Source organism: Pollicipes pollicipes, unplaced genomic scaffold, assembly GCF_011947565.3.
Source record: "Pollicipes pollicipes isolate AB1234 unplaced genomic scaffold, Ppol_2.1 Scaffold_4740;HRSCAF=5597_pilon_pilon_pilon, whole genome shotgun sequence".
NCBI lineage: Eukaryota > Metazoa > Arthropoda > Thecostraca > Pollicipedomorpha > Pollicipedidae > Pollicipes > Pollicipes pollicipes.
Window position 1 is genome coordinate 36,284,014 of NW_023596545.1, and position 15,632 is coordinate 36,299,645.

The window sequence follows — 15,632 nt, forward strand, 5'->3', positions numbered from 1 at the left end:
TCCGCGGTCAGCCGTGCACGTGATGCCGACTCCCAGCGTCATCAGATATGGCGGCGCTGAGCTGGCCTCGTCAGCTTCATCACGCGATTAGGAGATAGGATCAGTGCGACTAATAGGGGGGGGGGGGGGGGGTTAAAGAAAGGGATGTCACTTTGGAAGAAACCTGAGATCGATACAGAGGAGAGGACGGACTTCCATAGACATTTAGTTTCGTCAGGCCAGGATCCATTACAGGATCCAGGTGCACTGCATTTGCCTTTAGATTATCGGTGGTGCTATCCACCTTCAATTCCATCTCAGGGGTGATTCTGTCTCTCCGCTTCTCCTAGAGTTTCCCGTTTACAATCAACCGGCGGAGCACTTGTTCCATATTCACGGCACCATAGCTACTTGGCTTAACCCCCCCCCCCCCTGGTCTCTGCATTTTGGATATACAGACCATTCCAAAGCTTTCAGCCTTTGCGGAAGTTCCAGCGCTCTCGAATTTCTACCCGGGCCACGTTCTCCCCGCCACCGCAGCGGGCTCCCACCGAAGACGAACGGTCCGCTTCAAACATTTATACAATCTCTCCTGACCTCCGCAACCCGCACCTGAGGACGACGTCCGCGCGTGCACTGTTGCATTATTGAGGTCGGCCGGCCGTCGACACCAGTCGACTGTTTGCGGGGGCCGTGCTGCTCCTGGAGCCGCGCGTCGCCAGCCGGCACACAACCGTCACGCCAAAATACTAGGCGCGGCGGGGATGGGGCTCAAGCAAGGCGAGCGGTGGAAACGACGGCGAGGGCGGGCGTCAGGCTGGTGGCGCGGCGATGAGGGAAGGCGAGAGGGAAGGAAACGGAGATGGAAGGGGGGAAAAGAACGGAGAGAGAGAGAGAGAGAGAGAGAGAGAGAGAGAGAGAGAGAGAGAGAGAGAGAGAGAGAGAGAGAGAGAGAGAGGAGAGAGAGAGAGAGGAGAGAGAGAGAGAGGGAGGGAGAAGGGGAGAGAGAGAGAGAGAGGGGGGAGAGAGAGAGCACAAAAAATAATGCGATTTATTTGCCTTCCCTTTGCGAAATGCAGGTGGATTTCCATACCTATAATGCGGTTACAAATCATGTATAATGCCATTGACATGCCGTTGTCATCCTGCTCTATTGTGTCAGGGCGTCAGTTTATTTAGCCATTAGGTTAATATGGAATGGCAAAACCCAAATGAAGAGCACCAGAAAAGTTAAGCGTATGATTGTTCTCAATGCCGTTCGTCTGGCCGGCTCAATGTAGCTCATCAGCGGGGAAACACCCGACAAAGTTGACCGCGCTATCTATTGTCGCCTGGAAATAGCATGTTGACTCAATCCAACTAGGATACCTGAAAGCAGTTTGGAGTCTTAGTACTTTTACCCTAGGTGCGCCTCTGTTCCTATCCTATCTTTATTGGTCATTCCTAGTGTAACGCACGAGCCGAGACGATTCTTCGACGCAAAAGGTGGCACGCATGGCTGGAACTTTCCAAAAATGTTGGGGACGCAAATACCATCTCTGGGTACATCTTTCCATGCAATGCCGTAAACCTCACGTTAATATTCGGAGCAGGATGCAGCAGGATGCAGCTACATCCCCCGTTTACAGTAATTTCACCCATGGTGGATGTTTTAAAATGCTACCGTGTGCTGTCGGAAGCCTAGTGATTCGCTTCCAAATTTACCGCATTTGTTTACATTCACACGGATCAGTTGAACGCCACACCTGATAAAACGACCAACAAACACGTTGCAGACGTAAACATGGCAGAGAACACCTTCTCTCGACGGCCACTCACATTGTCTGTTGCTGTCAGCGCTGACAGAGCCGGCTCCGAGCAGCAGCAGCACCGGCAGCAGAGCCGGCCACCAGCGGCGCGGCCAGGCCGGGCGCCGGCCGCCGCCGGCCGGGCCCATGGCAGCGCGGCGTGTCAGATGGGAGGCGCGGCAGCGGTCCGGTGCCCGCTGCCCCCTCCCCCCACCGCCTCGGCCAGACCCTCATCAGCTGCCCCGCCGGCCGCGCCGATTGGTTTATCGATCGACGACGAGCCCCGCCGCCGGCCGTGTCCAGCCCGCGCCACGCCGCTGGAACAGGTGAACGGAGGCGGCGGCTGCGATGACATCTAGCGGACTGTTTGGGCAGTGGTGGTTCGTTTTAGGCGCTAGTGTCCACGCGAGGGTGGTTTGGGCAAGACAAGGACCGCAGGTTGACGTCTCGTTTCGGGGCGCAGGGAGCGAAGGGTTCGCTTAGATCGCGGTTCAGGACGGCTTTTATGCACCGATATTTCGCTTACTCACACCAGCGTCCAAACCCAGGCTAGTGAAGAATGCTCTTTCACGGCGGTCAGCGGTTCACGATTCACAGCTAAGGTTAAACGGCTACTTGTGACATACATAAATATCCTATTATATAGCCCAAACTAATACCAAAAGTTCATCACGGTTGGGCTGGATGCATATGACGCACCAGCACCCGCCACACTATGTAGGAATGCCAGGAGGTGGGATGATGACGTTGACCATGAAGGGGGAGGGGAAGGAGTGAAATCGCCCTGCAGTCCAGGCAAAGGAAAGGGGACCGGGGAGGGGCGGAGGGAAGAGCGCAGCCCCCTTCAGTATCCCTCCAGCATGCATCGGGTACGGATAACTGAATAGGACACTTCCAATCGGTGCATGACGGAGATACCCCAGGTTGTTAAACCGAGGCGAGCTCCGGGAACGGATTACGCGGTCCACACAGCCGGTCCGTACAGGCAAGGCAAACAGGTCGAGTGCCTGTTGCTATGGGCCCCCTGCACCAGCGCTGCATCTTCGTGGTGTCCTTCGACACCCTTCGTCGTATTTGGACAATGTAATGAAAACGTAATGAAAAAAGTCAGTGATAGAAAAACGCGTTCCTGTATTACGAAACCATACACGTACTGCTAGCCTAGGCGCACGATGTACAAAACACTTTGCATGCTCGCCAGCACATACAACGGACATATTTACTGGAAACTGTCCTGCTACCGTCTCTGATCTACACTAATGATACAAAGGCAACCATGGAAAAGAAATGTGCAAACTGCAAAGCGAGCAACGCAATGCCGGGAACCGAGACGCCACGGCCCAACACGAACAAAAAACACAACTTGGTAACGTTATAAGTTGATATGCTCACTTTGTTCAGCAGGCGCGGGGGCGGGGTGGTGGAAGAACCACAGTACAGGGATGACCAGCGAGCGGCCTGCCCACCGCCCGCGCAGCTGTTCTGCGAGCGAGCGGAGCCCGGGGCGGTTGGGCCTGGGTCACTTCACGTCAGTCGCAGGCTGCTTCACGGCGGGACCGTCCCTCTGCCACACTAGTCCAGTCTCGAAGGGCAACGTTGCACAGGTCCCTCAAAATATTATCATAGAACCTGTGTTGGAAGTCCAGAATTGTGCGTGGCTGGTACAATCAAACGATCCGCAAAAGCTGGGAAAACAACGGAAAATTCCGGAAAAGAACGCGTCTTTGCTAGGAACAATGCGCACCATACCTTAAGATAAGTCAGGAAGCATTCATTTTGTTTTACGCATCAGGTCCTAAAAAATCAGTAACACAGCTGGTACTACCTGGGTTTCATCGTACCGACCGCACAATTTTGGCCAGCCACATGCATCCCAGCATCTTTCACAGACACTTGAAATCAGAATAATGATTGCAGCAACTCGGACGTGAAAACAAGAGCCTGGTGGCGGCTCTCGAGCATCAATAAGAGCACCGATCATCGACAACAACACCTGCCGTGCGACCGCCCCGACCACCCGCCTGCACGTCGCTGGGACTGGGAACTGGACCGGACCGGGAAGCGCGACGTTCCAGCGACCGATAGCCGCCGCCGCCGCCGCCGCAAGGAACGCAGACGCGTCGGCGCCGCGAACGGAACGCACCGGCAGCTGGCGGTCGGCCGACGGGGATAGCCGCCGGTCAGACGCGTCGTTCCAGGCAAGCATGGCTGACATGGTCGTCGACGGTGGAAGATATCAGCACGCGAGGTTGGAGCGGCAGCCTCCCGGCACCCGTCGCCTGTCAAAGCTCGCACCGCCCGCGCGACAGACTCAGCGACGCACCCTCAGCACTCCTTCGGAGATGAGGCGACACGTCGCACCACACGCGCTCGGAGTCAGACCGCTGGCCCCGGGGAACACACTTGTCGTCACCGGCGACCAGCCTGGCGCGGCTAACACGCCTGTCGCGCCGCCTGGCGGCGTTACCGCAGCGGCCAGGCCTGCCCCAGGCTGAAGAAGGCCACCGGCCGCGGGCTGGGGCCCATCTTGCCGATGCCGTTGACGCCGACGACGGGCAGACCGAGCTGGCCGCGGCGCTGGCCCACCTGCGAGACGGGCAGGAAGCCACGCACGCCCAGCGCCTCCAGCCGTGCCGCGTCCGCCACACCCAGGTCGAACACCGGCACCACCAGGTCCGCGCCGGGCCGGCCGGCCGGCGGCGCCGCCGGCGTCGGCCGGGGCGCGTGCCGCTGCTGCATGTGCTCGCGCAGCTGTCGCGGCCCGGCCAGCACTGCCGGGCACAATCGACACGGCAGACCCTGGCCGGCGGCCGTGTGTGCAGCCTCGTGCTGCACTAGCGCCGGCCGGCTGCCGAAGCTGCACGCGCACCAGCGGCACGAGAGAGGTCCGGCCGCCGGCGCCGGCGGCCGCGGCACGGCAAAACGCGCGCCGCCGCCGGCCGGCCCCGGCGCCCGCGCCGCGGGGGTGATGGTGATGCCGCGCGTGGCCAGCGCCGGCGCGACGCTGCCGGCGATCGAGGCCGGCGCCGCGACGACCGGCGGACGCGCCGTCAGCGTCACCGACTCGCTGAGGTGGACAGTGGAGCCGGGCGGCGCCGGCGGCAGCCAGGTGTGGTTGGCGTCGGCCGGTGGCGGCTGCAGCTGCGGCTGAGGAAGACGCGACTGTTGCAGCTGTTGCTGTTGCTGTTGCTGTTGCTGCGGTTGAGGCCGAGGTTGTTGCTGCTGCTGCGGCTGTTGCTGTTGCTGTTGCTGCTGCCGTTGCTGTTGCTGTTGCTGTTGCTGTTGCTGTTGCTGTTGCTGTTGCTGTGGCTGTTGCTGTGGCTGTGGCTGAGGCTGTTGCTGCTGCTGCGGCGGCGGAGGCGGAGGCACCATGCGCGGCCGCTTGCCCGCCGACGGGTCGAGCGGCGAGGGCATTCGCAGCCGGGCCGGCCCCGGCGGCAGGCCTGCCGGGCCGAGCGGCGCTCCAGGCCGCGGGTGGAGGCGCGGCCGACCCCGGGGTCGCGTCGTCACGCCCGTCGGCCACCGCGGCGCGGCGCCGTGCGCCGCCACCAGGTGTCGCTGCATCTCGTCCGACGAGCTGGGCCAGAACGGGCAGAGATTACAGGGCGGCGGCCGGCCGTGGTAGAGGGCCGCGTGCCGCTGCGCCGCCAGCGCGTCCGGCAGCGCGACGCCGCACAGCTGGCACTGGTTGGCGCCGGCAGCGGCTGGCCGAGGTGGCGCGCTGGCGCCGCCGGTCGGCCACTGCGGCTGGCCGGGCTCGGCCGGCCGCGGCGCCGCCGGACTGACGGCGGCCGGCCGCGCGCCCTGCGGCGTCACCAACGCCACTGCCGGCGGCCGCGCCACGCCAATTGGGATGAGGTGCGGCAGCAGCGACGGCCCGTTGGTGCCGGCGCGCCGCGTCGCGTCGCCCTCGCCGCCGCCGACGGCGGCGGCCGGCGCTAGGCTGGGTCGCGGTGGCTGCCACGCCGCCTGCGGCGCCAGCATGGCGGCGATTAAAGAGGAGCTTGCGGAAGGCGCGGCCGGCACTGCTGGAGCGGGGAACGGCGCGCTGGGAGCCGCTGGAGCGGAGTACGGCGGGGTCGGTGCTCCAGCTGGAGCTGCTGGAGCGGGGTAAGGCGCGGCCGGCACCGCTGGAGCGGTGTACGGAGAGGTCGGCACTGCTGGAGCGGCGTGCGGCGCGGTAGGTGCCGCCGGAGCACCGCCCGACACCGGCTCGCCGCCGGGCGAGCGGGAGGCCACGCCACCTTGGACTTCAGGGGGGATGTCGTGGCCGCCGCCCACACCAGAACTCGCGACGGCTGCCGACTGATCACCGGACGGGAAAACAGCGGTCTCTGTTCGCTGGCCGGACGTTAAATGTCCGGCCGAATCTGCGCCGTCCGCAGATGGCTGGGTGCGGTTTTCCGGAACGATGACCAATCTGTCGTTTCGCTGCGAGCCCGCCTCGTGACCAGCGGTCGATCGGGTCGCGTGTCCGCTGGTCGGCTGCCCGCTGGTCGGCTGCCCGCTGGTCGACTGTCCGCTGGTCGGCTGTCCGCTGTTCGGCTGTCCGTTGGTCGCCTGTCCGTTGGTCGGCTGTCCGCTGGTCGGCTGGCCGCTGATCGGCTGTCCGCTGGCCGGCTGTTCGCTGGCCGGCTGTTCGCTGGTCGCCTGTCTGCTGGTCGCCTGCCCGCTGGCCGGCTGTCCGCTGGTCGGCTGGCCGTTGGTCGCCTGTCCGCTGGTCGCCTGTCCGCTGGTCGCCTGTCCGCCGGTCGCCTGTCCGCTGGCCGGCTGTCCGCTGGTCGGCTGTCCGCTGGTCGCCTGTCCGCTGGCCGGCTGTCCGTTGGTCGCCTGTCCGCTGGCCGGCTGTTCGCTGGCCGGCTGTTCGCTGATCGGCCTTGCGCCGGCCGGCGCCGCGGCGTCGCCGCTCGGCCGGGGCTCGGCCTGAGCGCTGCCGGCAGCCGGGGTCGGCTCGTGCCGCGAAGGCTGCACGACCTGCACGCGGGGAGAACGTCACACCATAGGCCGGCGCCTCACACGCGGCGGCGGCCCGCCGGCCACCCGCCAGCCACCCCACCTCGAACCTGTCGGCTCGGTTGACTACCCACGGACGTCTCGCCCAATCGCGAAGCCCCACCTCCCCACTCTGCCCATTCTGGACGGGCCGGCGGGACGCTGATGTACTCCAGCGCCAGACAAAAGCATACTTGTGACTCATACATGCGTCACACACCCCGGTTCCCTCCAGAAACAGGTCAACTTGGCTACTGTTAACGTCGTATTTCAGTTGGCACAGGTCTGGCGACGCGATGAGCACCAGCCACATCCGTTGGTGCAAAAAGTGTGAGCAGAGATAAAAAAGTCATCAAACGCCCCATGCACAAAAATGGCTGGGTGAGGCGCCGAGTGCTGATGGCGCATTCCAACAGTCGCATACGGTATGTACGTTGCTCGACGGTACAAAACAGCATGAGGCTGTAGGAATGCAGTTATAACACTCAATCAGACTTAACAGTATCAGCTGCAGCGCATTTTTTAAACTTCAGTCTTCATTGAAAACGAACCTGACCATGAAAGCTAATCTGCAACGGGTCTGAAGTACTTCACTGTTGACGCGCCCAACCGAAATCCGCCGTGCCGGCGCGTTCGGCAGATGGCCGCGGCGCGCTCACAACACGCACTGTTGCGTTCTCGGAGCGGATCGCTACCCCCAGCCATGAGCGGGTACGTCGGCTGGCCCGGCTGAGGTGAGACCACTCGCGGCGCGCCTCGCGACCGAGTCAGAGGCCGGAGCGTACCGCCTCCCCTAGAGAAACATAGCACTGGCCAGTGACAGGCCTCGACACAGCCGCACACCTTGTCTGATACGCCCACACCCACATCCACGGTGCTGGCGGCCGTCCGGTGCCGGTGCGCCTCGCCTAACACGGCCGACCCGGCGGCCGCGCGCCGCCCGCGGTCTCACCTGAAACTGCGCGGCCGGCTCTCGGCTGGCGCGCCGCAGCGTCAAACGCAGGCCGGCCGGCGGCGCCGCCGCCAGCGGCTCCAGCACCACCCGCGGCTCGGGCCGCGTCACCAGGTGGTGGTAGAGGTGGTGGTCGTGGAAGTAGCTGAAGCTGGGGAAGCTGTCGATGCCGCACGTCACGCAGCGCAGCCGGCGGTCCACCTGGCGGCGGCGGAGGGCGTCAGCGGACCGCGCGGCCGGCGGCCGGACGGACGCGCGCCCGGCCCAGGGCGCGGCGGGAAGCCGACAGCACCGGCTGCACATACGGCTGAGCTCTCGGGGTTATGCGCGTGCAGCGGATGCCAGCACAGCAGAGGGCGAGGTCCACGGTCCGCGTGGAGGGGAGGGGTCACGGGGAGCGGGCCGCAGGGCATGGAGTCACGGGAAGGCGGTCACAGGATTGGGATCATGGGGGACTGCTGTCGCGAGCGAGCGGTGGTCGCGTGGGGACGCCGGTCACACGGAGTATGGTCACATCTCAACGCATCGCCGTCCGCAGCGATATAAGAAACCCTCTGATTTTCTGAGATTGCCTCCAAGCCGGGCCAGGCAGGTCCATCGAATTTTCAGTTCCTAAACAATTATCAATTTGGCTACGGCAACTCACTGCACTGAACTGTGACGCCATCAGTGGAGGCCACGACCATTTTCAAGACCATTCTGTGCACTTCACAGCACTATCAAGACCTAACGCCCTCTAGTTTCTGAGCTACACGCCCGCGACTGTGCCGACTATTTCAAGGTCACTCACACATGCATGACGCTACGGAAACGTCATTTAATTGCTGCCATCCCATTGGCTATTAGGCGTTCAAGCTCAAGACGAATATAATCAAGTGGTTCATGTCCGGCGTTCTCAGGAACAGATATGCGAGAACACCACGAAAGAGCCAAAACGCGAGCCCGTAACACTATTTACCTCAGAAAAACCTGCAGCACCGCCGCTGCCACCTCTCGATGAGTTGAAGTACCACAAGTGAACGGTAAGGTGGCAATTTCGCACGGCCAGATTGGCAGCGTTGGCACCACACGCCATAACGCCATACAAACTTCCTCTGACACAATAAAGCAATGATGCACTCAGGAACATAGTTATTAAATAGAGAAATTTGGTTGTCTAGAGTAGTCTTTTCCGCCAACATATATGTATATATATATATATATATATATATATATATATATATATATATATATATAAACCAACCGTTAAGAGCAAGCATACTTCATCATAGCTGACGCTTGCCAAAATATCTTCCAATGGGTACATTCCCTTTGAACGGAGTGACCCACCCTTGCGGTATATTTCAAAAACATACTCTCGTGAAACCTCAGAACCAGTTATCAATCATAACAATGGGTAGTGTCAGTGTAACACCATCAAAACAAAGAAGGATATCAATTTTAATTATTTTTAGTCCAAATTACACCTGTCAAGGTTATGTAACAGCACTGCGTTTCTTTCCTGCAGTCATGACCACCATCATCACGACAACTACCGCGCGCACCTCCACTCGTGCCAATAAAAGAACGTTTGTGATAGGCCCAGCGGGAACGGACTGCTACCCGGAAGCGCATCGGTTGAAGTTTGAGCCAGTGTGTCATATGGATCACGTGATACACCCATTCTCGAAGCAAAAGTACGCCGCAAAAAGAGTCAATGTGGTTAGCGCCTTAGGGGAGCAATCAAAAGCCATAGTGTAACGTTTCATTAAATTCGCGGCATCACCGCTTCATGTTCGCGGACCTTTTTCCCTAAACAGCGTTTCAAGCTTTCATGGCATTTATTATACAAACATTTTGATACCTTAGAGTGTTGATAATATTACAAAACACGCACGTTGGAAACAGTGAGGCAAATAAAATGCACTACTTTCATAGTGGTGAGTAAGGAGCTAAATTATATTTCTCTCACCAGCGTCCGCTACCTTATTTCAAAATTACGAGCTATTTCAAAGATTTTTGAGAAAACTGGTATTACTGATCAAATCGTACGCGTCTGCTGTCACAATAAGTAAAAAGCAAAAAGGTGGGACACTTCCTTCAAAGCGAATGTTCCACAGTTGAAAATATCCATGCAAACATCAGAAATGATGGAATAAGGTGACTTCTAAGTTTCGTTTGCTTCTACGTGTTTAAAGACTGCTCTTGACAACGCAATTTTAATATTTAGTAAATATATCGCTCAAAAGGAATCGCTTCATTAAATCACGGAACGTCTTTATCACGTCATGTTCCTGCCTGACTAGGTGCGTCAGAATTGCCCCTGTAGCGGGGGGGCTTACTCATTTGTAGTACTTCAATCTCCCGAAAGGTGGCCGTGGCTGTGCTGAAAGTGTCTGCTGAGTCGGATATCGTTTAGCGCTCCTGTTCTGACCCTTCCTCGTGGAGTTCTTGCATATCTGCCCTGATCTCACATCGTTTACCAACATTCACATTCGCAGTTATGGTACCATTCTCACATTATTTTGTTCCCAGTCTTATTTCCGTCATAACTTGACGACTGCCAACCTTCCGGTATTACATGGCACAAAACGTCTTGTTCTTAAATTACACTGAATTCATGACATTGGTTGAGGGCCGACTGTGCTGCGCAAATGCTAGAAATTGTCCTGGAATACGCCAAGCGCCGACAACTTGATAATCGCAGTTTTCTTGGCGTCGGACACTATTCGACCAATGAGGTGACAGTATTCGCGTGACGTTTCCGTGGCGTCATGCATACCTGGGTGAACTTCAAAGAGTCTGTACGAAAAAGTCGGCACATGTTCGCGGGCGGCCAGCTCAGAAATCAGAGGGTTTCAAATCCTCACACAAATGTGGAACATTCCGTCTAAAATACTCGCCGGCGGCAACTGAACGATCGGCCATAACGCCATCTCCCGGCGCGGCGTAAAAAGCCACGCTGCAACCCTTTCCCTTAAAATTATTTGCGAGTCTTCTAGGGCAAACAATTATCAACAAGAGTGGTAAATGGAGCGAACGAAACGGCAAACACGCTGGAGTAAGTATAAACGACAAGTTTTTGATGGTTTTTGTGGTGGCGTCTTGCATTCGGCATTATTTTTTCGAAATAACAAAATTCACAAATCGTCCCGTAGTTTGCAGCACAGCAGTGCGTTGCGCACAGTTGCGTTACGTGCACGAAATGTAGATGGTGCATTGATGGATGTTAGGAAACTGGATTCATGCTTCTACCTGCACTGGGCGTCGAGATGTGACCCAAAGCACAAAAGTGGTCGAAGACGGCCAAACCCATATTATCAGCTCGTGTGCACGTGCTAGCGTGAACTTAGTGCCACCCGATTTAAGCTTCCATGACTCCATCTTAGCAATAAGACCAGAAAAAGGTACTAAAACGCATAATGCAAAGGCAGTATTTTACCCATCTTCTTATAAGCTAATGTATTCCGCTATGTAGCAAGTCCGTCCAAGGTAACTGGAACACCGGGTGGCGAACCCACAACAAACATCCCATTGGATGGCCTTGACCATACGCCATGCCCCACTGGAAGATCAAGTGGGAGCCAGGATCCACAGTTTCTTTTTGACGAAAGAACCAGAGGGAACCAGAATCCAGGGTGTTGTTTTGTCGAAAGAGCCAGTGTGAACTAGGATCCAGGGTTTCGTTTTGTAAGAAGGACCCGTTAGAGCCAGGATTTAGGATTATATTGGTCGAAAAACGGAAGGAGCCAGGATCCATGGTCTTGGTTTGTCAAAGGAACCAGTGGGAACCAAGATTCAGGGGTTTGTTTTGTCGAAAGAGCCAGTGGGAACCAGAAACCAATACTTGGAACCAGGCATATGTCTGTAACGTTACACACCAGGGAGTGGGATACCGAACAAAAGTTGTTTGATAGCTCCTTGCACAAAGCACAACGTCGTGCAAGGAAAACTACTGGGTTGCATCCGATAAATTGATGTCAAATATTCAGAAAAACACCGATGAGCACCGCATCATAGACAGGAACAGGGCAACGTGGCAGCATGCTCAAATGGAAGTGAGATTTGCTGGCGTAGTGATGACGCCGAGCTGTATTACCACCAACTGAGAGAGGACACAATCCCGTATACCTGGAGAACAATATCAACTAAGGCGCACCAACGAACCGTGATGTACTTCCTAAACCGAAATTGTTCTGGGAATGCATGGGAATGCATTCACGCTGTCTAGGCTACACTGCTATCTGTTCACTGCTTTCTCCCTCAGACACTCCCCGCAAACATGCGTCATGCAGTTCCATCTCCTCATATCACAAAGTTTTCACGATAAAATAGTACTCAACGAGCTCGCCGGTGGCCAGAGCTACCGTATGGAGCTTTGGGTCCTGGAGATGCAAATAAACAACGCCAACGGCAGGCAGCATCACTGCCGCCACCGCTGGTAAACAGTTTACTCGACCACTTTATGCAGAGTTCCAGCACAGAACCATTTATTTGCCTTTCAAAGCAGATATACCAACGTCTCCATAAAAATATAAATAGCGGCAACCGACCCAACCGGTTGCAGAACAAGCAATTTTTCTCCTTCGTCCTGGTGCATTCGTACCTTAATCGCATACCAGTGTGCATTTGGCGGCGCCAGAACAATCGCTTGCCCTTATGCTAGGAAACCAAAAACTGTTGCTGCATCTCTTCTCAGCTCGCTTTGATCTACACATAATGCGCTATCATTTTCCTCTCAAAAGGGTCTTCAAAATGCCTCACATTAATATCGCTCTCACCGCCTGTCCGCGATCGGTGAAGCCTCGCAGCAGGACAAACCAGCCAGGGGCCAGACCTCTCTCCCCGCCCTCCCCCGAACCAAACAAAGCTATCAAGGCCAGCGGAGCCAGGGAGATGAACGTTGATCCACCCTAACTGGCGGCCGCTCGGACCACAACAAAAGGGGATTAGTCGACTCGCGGCGTTCTACCAGCTGCGGAAAAACATCGGCGACAGCGTGGAACACGGCCGGGCAATACCGGGCTATGGTCACGATTCGGTGGGAGCATGACGAATGCAGTCCTGCTCTTGTGCAGATACACGTTTGAAGGGTAGCGCGACTCGAAGGCACCACATCGTTGATTTCTCGGGCTAAGAGACGGTCCAGTCGCGCTTTTCTTTTGTTCTCACCTGACGTCAGGCGTGATGGATGAGAACAAAAGAGGAAGACCCACACACCGTAGGTCATTCTCTAGCCAGGGACCAGTTCGGACCGCCCGGGATGCAGGGCGACGCACGGCAGCAGATGGATCTGTCCCCACGTGTGCAGTGCATCGAGAGAGATCAGGACACAGCCCGTCCCCTTCCGACGCGGTCTGCGCCGGGCGTTAGCCCTCGGCAGCGGGATGTTCTGTACGGATCGAGATCCCGTCAGCAGCGCCTGTAGGAAGAGCGACAGGGGATCGAGTTGTCGGACGGGCTGGTCAGGCCGAGTCTTCAGAATACGCCAGCCGGAGAGACTGTAAGGCATAAGCGCAGGTCACGCCGGGCGCTCGATGTCTGCCGGCGGGCTCCACCGTCCCAGCAGGTGCGCTGTCTACGCTGTCTCCTTCCAGGCCTCTGAGGGCGCACCGTGGGGCGGCGCCTTGGAAAAGCTCCCTCCAGCAGGCGAAAGGCGAAAACGTAGAACGGCCGGAGGTGATGTCTCCGTACTGGCCCGGGCGTTGTCGAAGGCGGGTACGCAGCAGCGGGGTGCTGCGAACGATGGGCGTGGCCGAACGACCGGTGGGTTGCCCCATCGCAGACGAGGCGCGAGGGGGCGCCGTCCAAACAAGGAGCCGTCACCCTGGAGGTCAGGCAAGCAAGTCGTCGTTCAGCATAGGCGCACCAGAGACGGGGCCAGTAGCCACGCAGGCGTCACCCTCACAGCAAATTGACCTGACACGCTTTAAATAGGACAGCAACGTACCCTCCATGGACGTTAAAATAGATTGAAGTCAATTCAGCTTGTTGGGAACTCGGGCAGACGCGCCGGTTATAACGCTACGGCGCTGGGAGGGAGGGGAGTTGGGGGGGGGGGGGGGGGAATCTGTGTGCGTGCCCGACGATAAGCGGGGTGATGTGGGCGCCAGCGAATGGGTATGGTGGGAAGCCATGCATGGAGTGGATTAGTCAAGGAACTGAGATGCTCCCACGGCTCCATCGGGCCAATCGCCAGTGCACGTCTGGCTTCACTCTGACCGGTTAAGATACTACCGCCAGCTTAAACGGCGAAGGTGGGCTACCGTGGTACAGACGCACAACTGAGGACGGGCAAACAGCCGTGCATGGTGCATCATCGATCCCAGCACCTCGCTAGTCAGCCGGTCCCCCGTTTCGTCCCAGTTATGTGGCTCACACGTGTATGCTGATGTGTCGGGTGTACCGAAGCGCCTGTGTTCCCAGACGTGCGCTGACCGTCTTCTGACTCGTATGCTGACCAATGGAGCTCCCTACATAAATGTTGTTCTCGGGAGGGGGCGTGCGCAGAGGCGTCCCCAGCGACATCAGGGATACACCCCAGCAATCACACGTAGCGGCAGTCGGCGACGCAGACTAACGGCGGCAGCTGGGCAGTCGAGAACGCCGGAATTCCTATGAACTATTAGCAATGTGAGCGTTGTTCAAACAATATGAGCATTGTCCGAAGCCAGGCCGCCTGATCCGTGACATGCTCATACATCCTCGCATACATCCAAAATGTAATCGATGAATGTGTTGGGCGACGAGCTTTCATATCATACCTGTATCGGCTACGTTTCACGTCATGTGCACCAGAGATACATACAGACCGATACCACAACCTCACTGTTGACCTTGATGACACATCACTGAATTGGAGTAACAATAAAAGCTATATATGATCATTCAGACAATGCACTGGACATCTTTTCATGCCAAATACAATTCTTATCTTCACAATAAGACTTTTTTGGAAGATAATAAATGCATTAATGTCACGAGGTTCGGGGTCCAAAATTGACCGGAAGTGCTCAGTTCTATTCTTAATGGATGCAGCAGACCATCCGCTTTACACGGTGTTCACTTTGACAGATCTAGGCAGCCACTCCGCAGAAAATTTGTTTTCTGATCCAATGTTCCAAATCACCTAACCTAACCTAACCTAACCTAACCTAACCTAACCTAACCTAACCTAACCTAACCTAACCTAACCTAACCTAACCTAACCTAACCTAACCTAACCTAACCTAACCTAACCTAACCTAACCTAACCTAACCTAACCTAACCTAACCTAACCTAACCTAACCTAACCTAACCTAACCTAACCTAACCAGCAAAAGTTCGTGACGTCTATGTCGTGACCCATGTGACAAAGAAACCTCAAATTCGCTTAAATGTAGTTTGTGATACAGGTGAGTACATGCGCCAAATTTCGTCCCACTCAGAAGGGTCATGGCAAACACCTGGGTAGGTCCCGGGGAGGTGCGTCACGGAGAGGGTGACTCGGCTTTGGTAATATTTGTTACACGAGCATTTTGGCAAATCAGCGTTTTGCAAACATTACAGAAGACACGTCAGGGCAAAGGAAGGCAAATTAAGCATTTCACTTCCATAGTGGTGAGCAGGGAGTCCACTGGAATTTCACCCGCTGGAGCAGCTGCTTCAAATCGAAATTCTGAGCCATTTCAAGGACTAGGAAATCAGTTCTAAGGATAATGAAATCAGACACCTCTCACCAAGCGAAACGTGAAAAGTGTAAAAAGTGTCAATTCTAAATTTTTGACCCACACGAGAGACTCGTAGCTCCCTCTTTGCAAAACTCTAGCGATAATTTTTTTTAATGGTTATTTTAAACGCAAAGACAGTGTGTCACATTACGCGATATAAGACAGATATCACTTACGTCGCTCGCGCTGTCACGCAATCAAACGCCAGCTGCATTCAAGCTTTGCCAGCTGAA

The 15,632-nt window shown here is 56.6% G+C and overlaps 1 protein-coding gene across 1 annotated transcript in view; it reads right to left on the bottom strand.

Annotated features, from left to right (window-relative positions):
• LOC119098293 (uncharacterized) overlaps nt 1–15,632 on the bottom strand; it is an 85,709-nt gene that overhangs the window by 10,078 nt on the left and 59,999 nt on the right. The window contains exons 4-6 of the mRNA XM_037221214.1: nt 7,798–7,911; nt 4,234–4,352; nt 4,090–4,100 (exon numbers count right to left, since the gene is read on the bottom strand). Coding sequence (XP_037077109.1) covers nt 4,090–4,100; nt 4,234–4,352; nt 7,798–7,911 — 244 coding nt within the window. The remainder of the gene's footprint in view (nt 1–4,089; nt 4,101–4,233; nt 4,353–7,797; nt 7,912–15,632) is intronic.